Raw genomic sequence first — 18,407 nt, forward strand, 5'->3', positions numbered from 1 at the left:
GCAGAGTGAAAGGTGAGCTGCAGGGTGAGAGGTGAGCTGCAAGGTGAGAGGTGAGCTGCAGAGTGAGAGGTGAGCTGAGAGGTGAGCTGCAGAGTGAGAGGTGAGCTGCAGGGTGAGAGGTGAGCTGCAGAGTGAGCTGCAGGGTGAGAGGTGAGCTGCTGAAAAAATGTCTGAAATATGTCCGAAATATGGCCCAAAAGATGTCCAAAAAAAGGCAGAATTATGTTCAAACACAAGTCAGAGAAATGTCCAAAAAAAGGCTAAAATTTGTCTGAAACATTTCCACAAAAAGGCAGAAAAATGTCTGCAAAATATGGGAAAAAAGTGCGTCGCTGTCGTCTCCGTGGTCAAATGGGCCGACGCTACGACTGTAGAGCACCCAGATACTGACATTTGCGTTCTCTGCATTGAAACGGCCCCGATGGAGCTGACCATGGATGGATAAAGAGAACGGAGCTGACGGGAGAGCTAGAGACCACCTTGGAGAAGTTAGAGGAAGTAGACACGTCTGCTTTTCAAAATAAGGTGTTAACAAAGGGAACTGTAGATACTAAATACATCTATGGAAATAAGATTGATGGATTATATTCACCAGAAGTATAAAACATTACAAATTAAAAAGAAAACCCCACTAATCTGTGAGGGAAATGTCTTTAATCTTTGATTTCTGGGTTGCTGGATAATCAATGTAATCAATAATTCCTGCCAATGATCCTGATATATTTGACTTCAGGACATCTCTGACTACATACATGCTGAAAATCAAACCTTTTACTGGATTCATTTAGAGATTTTACAAAGTAAAAGTCAATAGAAGTGGATGATTCAACTTTCACGTCCTCAACATAACGAGACAGACGGTTTATTTTCACAACAAAATTTATTAGAAGAATAGTGGTTTTGAAAAGAAGGTTCTAGCATCCAGTGAATACTACCTTACACAACATTACAGCTGAAATGTGTGGCAAAAATGGCAATTTTCTTTTTTAACAAATTGAATATAACATAACCAGTAAAATATTTTACACATGCACAAAGACAGATCTAATCAGCGTCGCCTGACGTTCAATGCAAAATGAAGTTTAAAAAAAAGAGTAGGAAATCAAATCATCTTTTATCTTTTCATTTAAAAAAAAAATCACAGACATTATGAGACAATTTATTATTCATCAGTCCAATCAGAATATCAGATTTAGCATTCAAAACAGGGAGAGAGAGAGAAAAACAGAATAGTGCAGTCAATCAAACTAAAACCGATTATTGTGATCCTTGTTAAGTGCTCATTTACACGGACATCGATAATATAAGCCTAGAAGAATAAAAGTCCAACTCACAAGGTACAAAAGAAGAACAAAAACAAAAAAAATTATTGTACATAAATAAAACTACAATATGAGAAAAATATTTTTTAAATTATACAATTTTTTGTCAAACTGTAAACAGTAGATATTGAAAAAATGAGGTCCATCGGGGTATTTGGAGAACCTGTGTGTAGGTGTGTGTTTGTGAGAGGTACAGTCCAGGTGGGACCAAATCGTGAAAGGGGGCTTAGGCGTCCTGAGCATCGGCACAGCGCCCCCTAGGGCCCGCCGGACTGAAGGAATGAGGTATATCGTCAAACCCGAAAACAAAATCTCAGCGGAAAAGAGGAAAACAGCCTAGCGGGCCCTGCAGCGGGGCGTCCAGCCACCCGTTAAGAACCGAGGTGAGATTACGAAAACGTCAGAAACCTCAGCAGGACAAAGAAATCAAGACAGAAGAGGTTTTGTTGTTCTACACAAACTAGAGTCCAAACCCCCGGACAACACTTCCCGCGTCTACCCAAATATCACGAGCCGTTTCCAACCCAATCAGAGCTATGTCTATCACAATGAAATCAGGTTACTACCAAAACCAACATCAGGAATGTCAAAAGTAATCTTAAAAGAGTTCTTACAACATAAAATACAACTTGTTTTTTAAGTCTTTACACAGTTCTCACCAAACGTCACTGATTGTTGTAAGAGGTACAAAATCTAGGCAAAATCCACTCCTGTCCCGACCAGGCCGATAAATAACTGCATGAGTCGTTCTTAGTGAAACACAGACTCTAAAGTCTGCAGGACACTTCCAAAATCCAACCGAGCTGCGTGCAGCGACACACACACTTTGAGGTTTCAACCAATCACGGCAGAGAAGAGTGGCTGTCTGGAACGGTAAAGAACAAACGAGCTCCTCGTTGATCCTTCACAGCTCCACAGTTCTGCAGGTTTGATCACACGACGTCCAGCTGAGCTCCGATAGTTTGTCCTGGTTTCACTTGCGTTGTGAGAGGCTTACTAAGTTTTCCCTGAAGCGTGTAAGAACAGCTGAAGGCAGATCTGTCAACATTCCTCTGCGTTGTGTGTAACTCCATTAGCGACGGAGAGAGAAAAGACTTAGCACTTAAAACCAGACGGATACCTGAACGTAAACCAGCGTACTGAGTGAAGGAGTGTGGAGGCTTCAAACACAAGTCTAAAAGCCAAACCACTGATTTTGTGCACTTTGTATGAGATGTTTGTTTGTAAGAGGTTAGCTTGGTGTAAGTCATCGTCGCGTCGGCGCTTTGTAGTCTCAAGATACCAAACGCCTGCGTCGATGCCCGGCGCAGAGTAAAAGCCACGGAGGACTGACGAAGAGTCCTGAACTGAGAAGATTGACATTCATAAGATACTAAAATGATCCAGAGATCCAAAAAGAGACAGGTAAAGGATAGAAAGAGAGCGTAAGAACAAAACTCTGAGGGGGAGGAATAACTGCTTCTGATCGGTTAACGTTTTGAGGGGTAATTTTTGTCTTCATAGGAACAGGCTTATGGAAATAAACCATAGTTAAGGTTGATCACTGCTAAAACTCGGTGTAGATTAAGTACCTGAATAAGAGTGAGAGCAGTGTAGTTGAGGGTCCCTGAGGGTGCGTGGGTAATGTCATTCGGGGCCGTAAGGAGCCCAGAGAGAGGCGTCTTTCTCCTACAGACAGCCAGGGTACGTTCAGAGATGCAAACTGTTCCATCGGGTTACCATCAGAGCTCAGAGCACAGGTAGATTAACGTTCCTATAGAGACAGCTCTGAGGCTGGAACATGGTTAAAGATAAACAACGGAGGGAAATCAAGAAGAGCTTTTCACATTATTTCTTACACAGCCACACAGATCCACACTCAGACATACTTTTTCTTTTGTTAAATCTACACAAGGAAAACAAAATGATTGAAAAAGAGCTTTAGCCAAAAAACCACTACGAAAGCTGTTGCGGTGACGAACACCTCTAGGTGCTCCTTCTTAGGAAAGGGACTTTTTTTTTCTTTTCTTAGGGGCAATATTTCATATTCAAAACATCAGAATCTGTCCGGCGGACAACATCCAAAAGAAAAGCGCTTTTGGATTAACCGGGGGGGGGGGTATGTACACCAGCATGCAAAAATATCCAGAAGGTCAACGTTCACGAAAACCGTCCGTCGCTCCCAGCAAAGCTCGAGGGAGGTGCGTTTTCTAACAACTTTACTGTCTGTTGGGTTCTGTAGGGAACCTCAACAGGATCATAACTCCCCCCCCCACCCCCCCATCTGTTGGGTTCTGTAGGGAACCTCAACAGGATCATAACCCCCCCCTCGGCTTCCTTCATTTAAAACAGTCTCGAGACTTAAAAACACACCAACCAACCGTTCCTCCTCAGTGCCTTCAATTTACAGTTCCACCTCACCTGTGAAAAAGACAGGCAAGGGTTGATGGGTAAAGCAGTTCTATATACACCCCCCCCCCCCCCCCCCCCCCCCCCAACACCCCCCACCCACAACGCTTCAACCCCCCCAATGTGACGCTCGCGTCCAAGTCATCTTCATAAATATACTGTCTTTACAGCGTCCATCCCTCCCGTCCCCCTTTTTCACAGAATCAGGCTTGAAAAGACTACAACTACACTAGATCCTAGTTCCACTACTTCTTCTTCTTCTTCTTCTTCTTCTTCTTCTTCGGTTAACAAAAAACTCCAGTGGCCCTGCCCCTTTGCCCTATGCTACATCATGGGGTAAATAACAAGCGAGAACGGAGTAAGAAAAGGAACACTAGAAGCAACGAGAGTGGGAGTGATTTCACCGAACATACTGCACTGGACTTCTGAAAGAGTTTCCCTGAATCATTAATGGAAAAGGCTCATCCTCTTCCTTTTTCAAGATAAAAGTATATGACATTAGAGATTTTATATACATATGCATTTGTGTTTGTGTCTGTTGGGCTTGTATAGGTATATCTATGTGCACATATAGAGTATTTCTTATTCTTAAATATGTATAGTTAAATTAGAGGTTAGTTGTGTTTGCCTTTTTTTTTTTTTTACATTCAGTTTTTAACAACGATAAAGAGTAGATAAGTAGATAAAGAGGTATGGAAAAGGAACAACGAAGGGACCGTGTGGTTTCAAGTGTTCCGCGTATCTGCCTGCGTTCTAAAAGCAAACCCACGTCTAAAATCAAAAGGCAGGAGGATTCTTTTAGTTGTTTCTTCTGTGGATCTTCCCGAGCTGTTTGGAAATAGCGATGCATCAAATTGTCTTGAAAACAACCTCCTCTCCGCCTTTACATGAGGAACGCGAGGTGGGTTGAGAAAGGTTTGAGACCAAGAATGCTCACAAATGAAAAGACAGAACACGCATGAGGAACCAAAGTGGTCTAAAAAGCTATAGAACCTCCACTGGGCGCTACGCACGGCATGGAAACAGAAGCAAGAGAGGGGAAACGAAGACAAAGGACAGGAGATGAGTGTTGATGGTCAGGATCTGACACTATGTGGAGGTCGTCAAGGTTACATGGATTTCTTTTCTGAGGTATTCTGTGTTGTAAGTTTTTTTTCTTCTTCTTTACATTTTTGCACACCAAGAAACACCGAGATGGAAAACATTATCAAAGACTGAAAGAAAGAACAAACACTCGGCGTTACTTTCCCCGACGCAGATTCAGTCAAAGCGCTCCTTCTTCTTTTTTTTTTTTTACGAGCAGCTTTCCTTCATTTTGACATCCGGGAAGGCAACAGTCAAGTTAGATGTCCAGAGGACCAACGAGGTGGACCATTAGGTGAGCTCGGCGTGAGCCTCCCCTGCTAAGAGTTAATCATATTTACAATCCTTGCTGTTTATATAAAGCACTGAAAAAGTATTTGGCTGAAAATAATGAACAGAATCAGTGAAAAATAATAAAAAAAGGCTTTTCAAAGACCCTTTTAGGAGATGTTGTTCTGGCTTTCATGAGTCGACTTCCGCCAGATGAGTTTGAGGAGTTCCATAAAAGAGTTTCTGAATAGTTTTGGCAGTGGGAATCATCTGCACGTCGTTTCATCTTCTGTACTGCCAAACTTCCCGGCTGAGGACTGAACTCTAACATGGAGCGCCGGCCCGTGTGACCCGACTATCGATCAGTGCTCATAAGCCAGTGTTGCTCCTCGGCTCGACTATAAATACACTGGCTGGTGAGGTTATCTGCATGTAGTGTAGACTTCACAACTGATAGGTAACAGAGAAGGTCGTCAAAGACACGGCAGAACTCCAAAGACTGCAAAAAGAAGCTACAAGAGGATCACAGCAATGCACTGGCAATTTCAACAAAACACACACCCCCGCTCATTAGACCTTTTTTTTTTTCTTGTTTTTTTTCGTTTTTAAACACAGAAACTAAAAGTCAAGCCCGTTACCTTGAAACATCAAAAAACAAGAGATCAGAGACATCATACAACATTAACGGCCAAACCTTTAGAATATTGAGTTCATGAAATATTAACCGACTGCCAAACATACTGTATGTATGAAGCAAGAAACAGTTCTCAATATTGCAGAGGATAATGAGCCTCCCTTGTTGCTGAAAGAACCTCAAGCCCTGTCTTAAAACATCGAAATCTGCAAGATCCTCCTCAGAGGAGAGCGTGGCAAAGCCTCTGTGAAAAAGGATAAGAGAAAGGTAGAGGGAAGACGGCGTTCGACGGCGTTTGACGGCGTTCCTCGGCCTCTGGGTCGTGTTTACAATCCCAAGAGGCAGCAGTGAGCTTTGTGATGAGAGGTGAAGGACCCGGGGCTGCCCAGGAACACCCCATCTCTCCTGGGAGTAACGAGGGCCTGTCAGCCCCGAGGTGCTCACGCTCCACTGCTCCAAGGATGCTGAGAGGATGACAAATAGGCAGGGCGCCAAGGTGAAGGTGAAGAGGAAGAGGAAGGAAGGGGGTTTATGACTTTTCATCAAAGAAAGTGACAATAAAATCAAACAACGTTTACGGAGGTGTGGAAGGAGATGTGTGGCCCTGCTCGGCCCGGCCACCTATACACGGCAGTGCAAGCAGCATCGCTGTGCATCTCCACAAACTTCACACTTTCTGAGTGACAGGACAATCAAGATCTGACACATCTCTGAGAGGAATAACAAGAAACGGAGATCGCTATGGTCAGAAAACAATCAACAGGACACTCTGTCTCTCTGTCTGCGAGGACCGCCAGTGGGAGGCCTGACAAATCACCCAGCTAACTCTTGGAGGCATTTAACTTTCATCAAAAGCCTTTGGAACCAGCCGACCTGACCTCAAAAGTTTATAAATCCTAGAAATGCTTGTGATGGTACTTCACTGGCAGCAACAGACTACGCTTTAGCTTTCAAATCAACGGATTCGACTCCTGAAGCAGTTGGCACCTGAAAAGATCCCTCTACAGGCAAGTCCACGTGACGGACTGAGGTAGCAGAAACAACTGAGAGCATCTCGGAGAAGGACAAATGCATGCTTTTAAGATGCTCTCACATGGATATGAATGAGAGCAAGACAAAGAGAGAGCCTCGCCGGAAGTATAACGAAGGGAAAGAGGACATGAGAAGAGGATAACAGACATTCTGTGGTAATCATCTATCAATAGCATCTTTGAAACAAACAGACGTTGGGAAAAGCCAGAAGAATCAACATTAGAAGATGCATCGCGACATAATGACGAGACATCGGTTCTGCTAAATTCTCCAAACTCAACCCCAAAACCTGCCGGCTCAGGTGGAGGTGGAGCAGAGCTGGGTTTGAGTCCAGAGCAACCGGAGACCAGCTGGTCCTTGTAGGTGTCTCTTAAGGGCCAGACACACCTCCACATTGGAACAATGCTGCAAGATTGTCATGGCAACACACAAGGGCACCTCATGAAACGCTATCGCAGAGCATCTTGACTACATTTCCTTTACACAGTTTTGATTTTCTAAATTTCCTGTTCAACCTGCACATCAGATCGGATATTTTGTCCCTAATCATCTCCCTTTAAGTGGAGTTTCAGACGAAGCTTTTACATCGTGGACGCAATGTGCCGAAGTACCGTTGGAAGTGAATTTCAGCATGGCTCCATTAAAAGCCTGTTGTTTAACTGCGGCGTGGGGGCGGGGACGGCGACCTTCAGCGGCCTTTATTCTGCTGTACTTCACTTAGATTTCATCCTCGCGCTCGCATCCACCTCCTCAGACTGCCGTGTCTGTCTGACTGCCATCTGTAAGGAGGCTTTCTGCCGAGGCGGAGGGGTGAGACGCACGCCAGCACCGCGGGCTCGTCGGAGGCGAGAACAGCCAGTGTGAGAAAATGTCTGCGGCGAGCCTTTCACAATGATAATCACAGGGGCTGTGGCGGGGGGGGATTTAAGCCGACAAATTTGACCTGAATCTCACATGACATTTTTGCTTGGACAGGAGAACGTTCCGCTCCGTGGTTTCACTCGGGTGGTTAGATTCTACGTGATTAAGTAACCAGCCCTTAAACCATTAGATTTGAGATTGTGATTAGAGTCTTCAAAAGGCACTCTTCTTGATTCCACTGATTGAAGAACAACAGATATAGAATCACTTGTTCTGGTGGTACCGTCAGAATGAATGCGAGTATACGAAGCTACGTGTGGTCCGTGTGGTAGACTAATGAGCCGGGATGGGAATTTAGAAATCAACAGCTCTGAATAAAGTGAAAGCAGGGAAACCAGCCTGCTCTTCCAAAACATTCATCACCATAACAATATTCAAAATCTGGCTGTCAATGTAGATTTTCTTATTTTCAAAGCACACGGTTTTGTAAAAGATCATATGAGAGCATACGGTATTAAATTCAAGGTCTCGTTTCAAACCGTTTTGACTAATCGGTAACACTCTGCGTGCTCCTTATCGGAGTAGTAATGTAAATGAATTAGTCGAACCGTCACCTCTTCAAGTGAAGACTTTTATCTTTGGAGTCAAATTTTTTACAACTTTTCCTCCAAATTTCTTGTTTAGTAAATTTGAACGGACGGGAGTTGAAGGTGTCTGTTGTGTTGATTGCTGCAGATGAGCATCATTCCAGAGGCGTGTCTGGCCTTTAAGATTTGTACTCAGCTCTGCTTTCAAAGCCAGACTGCTACTGAGCGACTGCTTGTCACATCCTCACAAATGCTTTGACATTTACAGCACTTGGCATCGCACTCCACGACAAGAGGAGATGCACATTTTAACAGATCTGTAAGCGCCGCTTTGACAAATGTCTGGGAGAAAAACAACAGCATGGCGAAGCTTATGACACATGGAGCGAATTCTAACTGTCAGGACATGTTGCTGATGATTTTCTTTTAAAACTGCTCTCAGAGTAAGATAGATCTGGTTACAAGAATACGCAGTTAAAAGAAAAATCCATCCAGAAGCATAGCAGGCAGGGATTAAAGGCGAGCCCTGGACTGTTTACTGAAAAACAACTTGAGTCCAAGACTCTGCCAACCTGACCCGACATATTCATCTACTGGTGATGTTCTTTGCATTCCTGCATCTATTCTGCAGCTTTTGTGTCTTAAGGTGGAGAATTCAATTTCTAGACACAACATGGGTGCAATGCTCTTTTTTACAACATCCTATTGTAGGTTAAACAAATAATAATTACAGAGCCGGGGGAGGAGGTAATATTCAGAGAAAGAAATTCAAGATTAAAGTAGTCAAAGATAGAAGTTGTTCTTCTCTACTTTTCTGTAAGATCCACAATTCTAAAATTAGTATTTACTTATGTTCATAAAAGAAAACAGAAGGAACATGAAAGAAAATTATATGTATCTTCCAGGACCTTCGCCAGGCTCAGAGGTCATCGGTGCCATAATAGAACAACTTTAGGAGCGACGAAACACAGACGGAGGCTGGCGTTAATTCTTCTCGTAAATTTATGACTATATCATCTCGCATATTTGTGACTTTTTTCCCCGTACATTTAAAGTTGTCATTTTAATCTGGGAGAAACAGACTTCCTAAAGATTATAGAAGATTACAGAATGTTTTGAATACTTCTAATTTCAATTTCTTGCATTGTTTTAAATAGTTAGAATAATAGCACTACTTCAGGAGCAATGAAATTCAGACGGAGGCTGGCGTTACCACGGTTTTGCGCTCCACTATTATTTTGATTTAAATTTTTTTTTTCTCGTAAATTTATGACTTTATCAAATTCGCAAATTTGTTATTTTTTTTCCCCTTAAATTTAAAGTTTCCTCTTTAATCTCAGAGAATATTAAAGGGACTGTTGTAATAATCAGAAATGCTTGTTAACAGTGACATCTGTGGCCTTTAAGTCAATACATATGCGAGCGCGCATGGGACACCGACCCGGGTGAGTTATACGTGTAAGAAGTTACAAACAGTCCCTTTAAGATTTTTTTTTGGCAAATTTAGGACTTTAATAAAAAAAGTAAAAATAACAGAAATTTTAATAAAATTAGGAAAAATATATGAGATTTTTTTTTCTCTGAATATTACCCCCCGGCTCCGTAATTATTATTTTTGACCTACAATGGCCTTAATAGATTGCCGTACTCTTTTGTTAACTGTAAAATCTTGTTTTGATCCTGTTTGATCAGCAAAATGTTGGATTTCATTCTTCAAACTAGAAAATAAAAAGAAATGTCCTTTTAAACAGACTTCTTTAATATGAATTAAACAATGTCCGGTTAAAAGTACATTGCTGCTGTCACAGTAAACTGTAAACAAATGTTCATTTTACATGATTGTAGATTAACACTTCTAAATGAAATGTCTTGCATTGTTTTAAATGGTAGTTATACGGGATAATTAAAGTCAAATGTTTGTGCTTTTCAGCCAGTGTTTTTCCTCCACGCTGGTAGCTCAGATTCACAGCAGCCTGTGATGGCGCTCACGCCAGCGGCAGGAATAGATGAGGCATGTTGAGGAAAAGATGTAAAAAAGGGGAAACAAAATAACTGCAGGAATGTACACAACATCACAGAGAGAGCAGAACCGCTGTAGGGAGGATTGTTCCTTTAACAGAAAGACTGGTACAGTTGATTTAGAAAAGGGGGAGGAAGAAAAGCAGTCTTTGTTGAAAGCCACAAACAAAACAAAGTGATTTTCACAGAGGCAGTGCCGGCAGCGTCCCAGTGAGCCAGATCAAAATCAGCCAGCGGGGCTGATGTTCTGCAGGCTGTGGACTAAACACACCCACCTGCTTCTAAAAGAGAAACGGCAGACTCCCAGCTTCATAATTATACATATAACCCGCCCACACAAAGTGTGGCTACCTGATGAGGAGGGAGAGTGTGTGTGTGTGTGTGTGTGTGTGTGTTGCTGTAGGTGCGTCATGTCTCTATGTGTGCGTTCTGCTCTTCCACGGCTGCATGTGCTAGAGAGAGAATACAGCGTTGTATTCACTGAAACCTGGCTTCTGGCTTTTAGAGAATTCTCTTTTCTTCTTTTATAAGAAAACAAAGAAAGGAAAAGAAGATCAGAATAAACAACAGTACGAACGACAAGAAACAACCATTATTCAAAAACTGCTTCCGTCCGTTACATCTTAAAATCTGGAAACGAGCCGTACTAAAAATCCTGATTCTTCTATGTGTGTGTGTGTGTGTGTGTGTGTGTGTTTCTAATGTACAATCAGCTGCTTTGATGTGGTCGGACCTGAGGTATAAATGACAACCAGATATGCAGCGTGACAGAAACAGAAACAGAAGAAGCCTCTCGGCAGAGAGGAGCATGGCAATCATATACATTGTGGGTCTTGTCTTTCCTGGTAGCCCGCAGCATCACACACCATCCTGAAGCAGAATGGCACGTCATGTGGCGTCTACTAAGTGAGGTTACAGTAGTTGCTGTTCGACATTTTTTTTTTTTCTTCATTTATCACGTTTTTGACAGTCTTTCACTCAGAAGAAACAAAATCAAATCAAATGAAAAACCAACCTGAAAGCAAAGAGAATCGATTGGTTTACCTGAAGATGCAAAAAACAGTAAAATAAATACCTATATATTCATAAGTATATAGCTTTTTTTCATTTTCATCATATAAAGGTACATCTTCCTGTGTTTGTTTTTGGAATGCAGTGTAAAAGATTTTGGATATATTGTTCTTTTACAAGACAGCAGATAAAGGAAGGTTAACTTGTCCACCTGTCCCCCAATCTCCCCTCTGGGTCTCTGATTTCTCCGGGTGTGAGAAATAAAAAAAACACGAAATAAATAATAAACCTGTCGAGTTTCAACCTGGAGTTATATTACGGCTAAAAACACACAATAAACCATAAAAGGAATAAAAACCCTCAGTGAACAAAACCATGTTGTTCTTTCTCAGAGCAGGGCGGGACCGACCTGACTGATCGCCTCCAGGGTGAAACCAGACCACTGAATCCCAAAATGTTTAGACTTTGAGAGGAAGGCGTGAGAGGATAGCAGCCCTCCCGTATCAACCCCATCCAGTGCTCAGAACAGGAACAGCTGTAAAGTCCCTGTGCTCAATCTGTTGCTCATTATATACGTCTATAAGGTTTTGTTGCCTGAAATACCTGAAAAGAGGTAGGGTGGCAAATATTGGTCAGTCAGACACTTGAAGCGTCTCCCTCCTCCCTTCGCGAGAGGGAGGCGAAACAAAGAAAAGAACAGATAATAAAAGAAAAGAAACAGCGGAGGATACTATATTTCCCAGAGTATCGGCTATCCCTTCGCCAGGCTCCCAGGTAAGGTATACATAAAAGTACGAGGCACAGAAAGGAGTCATTATTCTGAGATTGAGGTATAGCACTCGGTCTCTGCTGACCGAGTCGACATATCATTTCTATATGTATATACGTCTATAAATTACATCTAGTACAGGTAGTTAAGTCTGCGCCATTTTCCGACTGACTAATATTGCTGCCCATCCCGTTGGCTCGATCCTGAGACATTTACAGTACTGAAGGCTACTGTCGCACGCCCGCGTCGGAAAACGACTGCGTTTCCAATGCAAGCAGCGTAAAAGTGAAAAGAATAAAAACAACAGTCTGTTAAAAAATGAACTGACAGTGCAATCTTTGTTTTGCAGATGACTGTTCTGGTTTTGTAAGTTTGAGATATTCATTTCAGTTCACTACATTCATTATGTGAGTTATCTGTTAATATAGATGTATATAAATAGATATATACTGTTCTCTTAAGTATATAATATAGTATGAGGTTCCTTTTAAAAACAGCAGTGAGACTCAGTTGCAAGAAGGAGGACTTTTTCGGACAGGGGGAGCCGTTAACCACATGACTAGAAACAATAAGAAAACAAGAAAAATCCAGTGGAATGACATAAATAGAGCTTTAAATGGCACGCACCTCAGTAGATAAGAGCAGGCTGACAATGGGAGCTTTTAAATAACATTGGCAAATTTATAGTAAAATCAAATGTACATTAAGGGTCAGGAATGAAGGATAGATAGAGCTTTAGAGATTAGTGTAACGTAGACACAGAGATAGTTTGGCCCCTCGAGGAATCGCCCCTCTCAGGGGAATTCAGTGTAAGTGCTGTTGAAGTTTATATCCATGCAAACCTGTGCATTAAGTGCCAATTACAATATTTCTACACATATATTTAATTTTCTATTAGCACAGATCCATGCACTACATGACGCTTTTGTGCGTCAGGTTTTGTCCGACTGTATTCACAGCTGGCTAAGTGCCTTTTATCAGAGGCGGGTTCATAACAAGTGCTTCGCTATCGACACTTTGATCCAGTTTTAACTATCAGATCAGTGCATTGTCCTTCGCTGGGTCCAACTCAACGCCACTCAACAACAACCTTTTAGACACTTCAAATGCTCAGCATTGTCAAAGTGTTGGACGCATTACATGCATGATGACCCCTGGAGAGATTGTTGTGCCCAGAGGTCTGTTCTAGAGCTTTTCCCGTTGGCCACGCCAATACCTTCCAATCAAGCCAAGGGAGCTACAAAGCTTAAGGTGAATAACCACAGAGGGGGAAATTAAGATTGTTTGCAACAGCTAGTAAATGATTCTAATTCTAATAAGATTGTGATTCATTCATAACTTATTAATAAGTTCTTTCAACATAATATATTAGATTGGCCCCGACCCCCAAAATCAGCCAAAAGAAGTGGTGCATGCCATTTTAAAGAGAATAATCAAAGAAAAAAACAAATCAAATAAATAAAACGTACATTACATTTCAAAAGGAGTGAATCATCATCATCATTTCATCTGAACAGAGAGGTACAGTTCTCACGTTATAAAGGTCTCACAGACTGGGTGAGCACCAGGCAGTGTTTAGGAGCGAAGAGCAACATTTACCACAGAGCACAAAAAAACATGACGACCAAAAAAAAAAGCTTTTGTCTCCTTCAATCTTTTCCTGATGGAAAATACCAAAAGAGCTTTTTGTTTTCTTTCCACCTGTGTCCTCTGAGGGATATTCTTTCCCCACATGGTAAAACGTGATGATAGTTTTTCTATCCCTGGTGCTTCAGTGGCGAGGGGGAGGGGGGGGAGAACAACGAGACGACACGACACAAAACTCAACTTGTTCAAGCCGTCGAACATTTTTTCTTTTTTTGCTATTTAGTTTTTTGTCGTGGAGGTAATCGAGAGGAAAACAAAAGAGTCGTTTGGGTCCAAGCTGCAGCTTTCTGAAAGTCTTCACACACTAAAGCTTTTTGCCTTCCTGATCGAGAAGAGCTACACCACATGCATCGCCTCAAACAGATTCCTTTCTCTCTTGTGTTTTCGCTTACTTTTGAAAAGTGCTATTTTAGAAGTTTAGCGCCACGAGTTCGATCCCCAAACCCAGCGTCAGTGTTTTCTGTTCTTTGTCATCAGCAGGTCTATCTGCCATGGCCCCTCGCCTCGTCCTCCTGTCTGTCTACTATAGGTCCAACAGGAAGTGACCACATTAGAAACCCACATCGTCTGTCTCAGTTACCCTGAGTTAAAAATGAGGAGAAAAGAAATCATCCAGAATCACAGATTGGCTTTTACATCATCAGTCATAATAATTTATAATATATTAAATCTGCTTTTCCCTCGCTTCTATCAACTACCCCCCCCACTGCATATCGCCCTCCCACCACCCCAGAATGAACATCCCCTCTAGAGATGCACATTGTTGTAGTAAACTGCCGTTACTGAGGTTTGAGGGAGAAGAATTTCTTTTTAAAACTGGTCAGCTAAGCCGTTTAGTTTGATTTCAAAAAGGAAAGAAACATCAGCAATGTGTTGCTGTTAGCTAAGACTAGCTAAAGCCTTGTATAGGAGCTAGATAATGAAGTGGATAGCAGCAGAGTTTCACATTCTGATCCTAAAAGGCCTTCGTCCAGTAAAGATCTCCGTGACGGGGATGAGCTCACTCCGGTCGCCGCTTGGTGGAGGGCAACCTGAAGGCGGCTCCAGCTTTCCAGGATCAGCAGCGAGACGCTGATGAAGGTCCATGAGGTAGCATTCCGCCTTAAAAAAGAGCTGATCCATAATCAGATTTCCCCCTCCACATGGTTCTTGGCAAAAAAAAGAGGGTTTTAGGTTTCCCCCGGGATCTGAATATGGATCGGCGGACGCAGGCGATGTGCACCTCTGAACCCTTTACGAGGTTGCGACTGGGCTTCAGAGACAGACCATAATAAGTGCATGATGCGAGGGCAACAATGCCGAGGTAACCTGGTCTGTAAGCGCCAGACCCAAAGTGTAGTGCAAAAGAAAGCAAAACGAATGAAAAAAGATGAAGATAAGAGGAAAAGAAGTCGATTATAGAAGTCAGTAGTGTCCACGAAACTCACAAACATGCATCCCTGAATGACTTTTGTGTGTCTTTTTCTCATTCAAAAAGGACGGGGGTTAATGTTGCTTTCGTCCGCACGGAGATTAGCAGAATATCTTAAGGAGGAAAGAAAAGGTTTGCAGTTAAAGCGTCATGGCTACCTGGCAATAAGAGGATGGGTTTTGATTCAGAACCCTGGTGAGGAATATCAATGGCATGATTAAACTTTACAGTTGGCTTCAAATGGAATAGACAGTTCACTTACCAATCAGCTAGTACTCCGTGAGAGAGGGGAGCAGTAAAGGGACTAATTTGTCTGTTTTTTGAGGAGTTAATTTTCAATCTTCCCCTCATTTTTTCCCCCAAATTGGAATGGTCCAAAGCCCAAACTGCATTTACAAGCAGCGATGGTTCAGTGTGTCAAGTTCAGAAAAAAGGGGGATTGGGTTTTTTGGGCTGGGGATTATCAGCATGCTTATGGAAATTTCATGAATTGTCATTTAACTAATATCTTTAGCTGCATTTGTTAAGCCCCTGGATATAAAAGCTAAACAAATGCTCGTAGCGTCGCTATGACGACGCCTGTTAAAAACCATCCGATTAGTTTGTTTTAAGAATCCTCCTCATATTATCCCTGTGTTTGTGCTCACCCAGATACTGCAAAGTAAATTGGCACAAATAAAGCCCCATCCGTTTTCAATTTACTGTAGTCGTTTGACTTGAGGTTTACATGTGTAAGTCGTTTAGTCGATTGGTTTGAAATTGTCATCAATCTCCTCTTTTACATTGTCCTTGAGCTCAGCGGCTGCCAGCGGCGGGCCGTCGTCTCGCGGGGTTGCGGTGGGCGTGTTCTCTGACTCTGCAAGAGGAAAATCCTGACCTCCTGCTTCCATCTTCATCAGCTTGAGCTTCTTCTTTGGGGGGTTCTTCAGGGTTCCCAAGCGCTCCTTGACCTTGTACTCCAGGGTGCTGTGCGGTATCCCGTACATGTTCTGAGCCTTGGACACGCTCATCTTCCCGCTCATCACCACCGTTATGGCCTCCTCGAGGATCTCCGTGTTGTACTGGCGGTAACGGCCCCTCTTCTTCCTCGGCTGCTTGGAGTTCGGGTCCCCTTCCGCGTCGGAGGTGGAGTACGCTGGCCCGGAACTGGAGTGGTCCAAGTCAGAGCTCCAGTAGTCAGCCGCACCATCCAGCAGGCTTCCGAGGCTTCCTCCCCGGCGGTTCTGCTTGGGCAGGATGGCTCTCAGCTTCCGGCTCAGGGTGTTCTCCCCGTGGCCACCACCCCCAACCCCCAGGGCGCCGTAGCCGTACAGCTCAGAGGCATGGGAGTCCCAGGAGAGATCCATGCCCCGAACTTGGGGGATCTTGAGGTCGACGGGAGGCGAGTGGCCCTGGTCCCTCTTGCCCTCGTTGTGGTGGTGTTGGGCCTTGGAGACCTGATTGTGGTGGTGATGGTGGAGGGAACTTTTGAAGGAGAAGGCTCCGTGGTGGTTGTGGTGATTCTCCAGGAATGTAGGCAGGTCTTTGAGGTCACTGAGAGCCCCGCTCAGAGCTCCACTGGCCTGCTTCAGCTTCATCAGGCTTTCCAGGTGGGCCTTGCTTCCCCAGAAAGAGGAAGAGCCCTTCTGGCCGAGCAAGGAGTAGGACTGCGCGTGATTGAGCAAGCCGGCTGACTCTAGATTAGCCAATGAAAGAGCAGCAGGCTGGCTCAGGAGGCGGTGCTTCTGGCTGAGGAGCTCTTCCTTGATACGCAGCGAGCGGGCCAATGGCGGCTTGAAGGAGTTGGAGTTGACGTAGTTCTCCCTCAGTCCGTCCTGCAAGCTTCTCGGCAGCAGGCCGTCCTCGTCCACCTCTGGCAGGGTATGTTCCACTTTGATAGAGTGTCTAGACGGAGACAAAATGAGGACGGTTTAGGAACAGTGTCAGGTATCTTGTTATAAGACCGGGGTTATATTATAATCTGTAATGTGTTGCTCAGAATTAAATCATTAATCATTGCACTTTTTACCACCTATATGAGAAAAAACATCATTATTTAGAGTTCCAGTTCAACCAAATCACAAATAACATAACCAAATCACAAATAAATGACATTTGAGAAACTCAACATCAGCGTCTTTTGCCAGAAACTTGTTTTGAGATAAAACACAGACAACAGCTTTCATTATCTACTTATGACTATTTTTGTTCCTCAATAAAAAATGTTTGAAAGTGAGGTCTGTAGATTGTCCAGAGAAACTCGGCTACGGTTTCTGGAAAGACACGATGCTGTAGTGATGAATGTCATTTTACTGTTTTGAGCAGCACAAATAGAATTATCTCCATCGTCTCTGTTTCAGACGTCTTAGTGGTGGATATCTCAAAACCTCTGCAAATCAAACTGAAACTATTTGCATGAATACCTCTCAGGGTAAATGGGGAAAATACGGTATTTTGTGACATGCTTGAATTGACTTTTTTCCTTATATCCAGTGAATAAATGAAGCTATAAAGGTCTATGTTTTAATCTTTGGGTTCATAATTACATCTCAACAAATACCGTTTATGTAACTTAAACTTTATACACATAAATGCACAATTCAAATGGCACAGAAAAACAATAAATATAGATATTAGCATCGCTCATTTGAAAAATCTGTATTGGGCTAATCTTATCTTCACTCTGGTTAATTCCACCTTCAATTTACAGACTTATTTTGTTCAGCATGAGAAGCAATCATCATGGTTCTATCTCACTTACACCTTCTGGTTGAGCCAAAACCAAACAAGGGTTTTTGGAAAGTAAATTTTCAGGGAAACATTTAACTTCAAAATTCACTGTACAAAGAATTTGAATTCTTTCAATCAAGTAGGAACTTCAAAAATCATAGAAAATTTAAAAAATGGAAAATAATTTATCAAAATCAATCAATTAATTAATCGATAAAGATTCCTGACACTGTGAAACAGTAATGTGTGGTATGTGACCGCTGAGCTCTACTTGCAGTTTGTACCTTAAGCACATAAAAACATGTTTAATGAAGTTATTAAAAATAAAACAGCTGTTAATCTGGGAAAGAATAGGAAGGAAAAAAAACATTTCACTGCACAAATTATACTTATTGTTCTGACTCATCTTTATGGTGAAATACTGAGTAAATGTACCTTTTCAGACCGTTTAATATAACAATCCAAAAAGACAACACATCTGAACACACCAAAACATTCACAAGCCAAAAGATCTAACCTTTCATCAACCTGTCCCACGTGTCCTACGGCTAGTTTTAGATGGTTATTTACATTTTAAACTTGAATGTTGGACGAACAAACAGAATGTCTTCTTTCCAACAAGCATCTCACATTTCAATGTTTCTAATTTCTGCTGTTGAAACAT

General features: G+C 42.5%; 1 protein-coding gene across 1 annotated transcript in view; it reads right to left on the minus strand.

The window, feature by feature from the left end:
• Positions 1–10,691: 10,691 nt before the first annotated feature.
• lcor (ligand dependent nuclear receptor corepressor) overlaps positions 10,692–18,407 on the minus strand; it is a 116,312-nt gene continuing 108,596 nt past the window's right edge. The window contains exon 7 of the mRNA XM_037764239.1: positions 10,692–16,918. Coding sequence (XP_037620167.1) covers positions 15,775–16,918 — 1,144 coding nt within the window. The 3' untranslated portion in view covers positions 10,692–15,774. The remainder of the gene's footprint in view (positions 16,919–18,407) is intronic.

Source organism: Sebastes umbrosus, chromosome 3 (assembly GCF_015220745.1).
Source record: "Sebastes umbrosus isolate fSebUmb1 chromosome 3, fSebUmb1.pri, whole genome shotgun sequence".
Lineage (NCBI taxonomy): Eukaryota > Metazoa > Chordata > Actinopteri > Perciformes > Sebastidae > Sebastes > Sebastes umbrosus.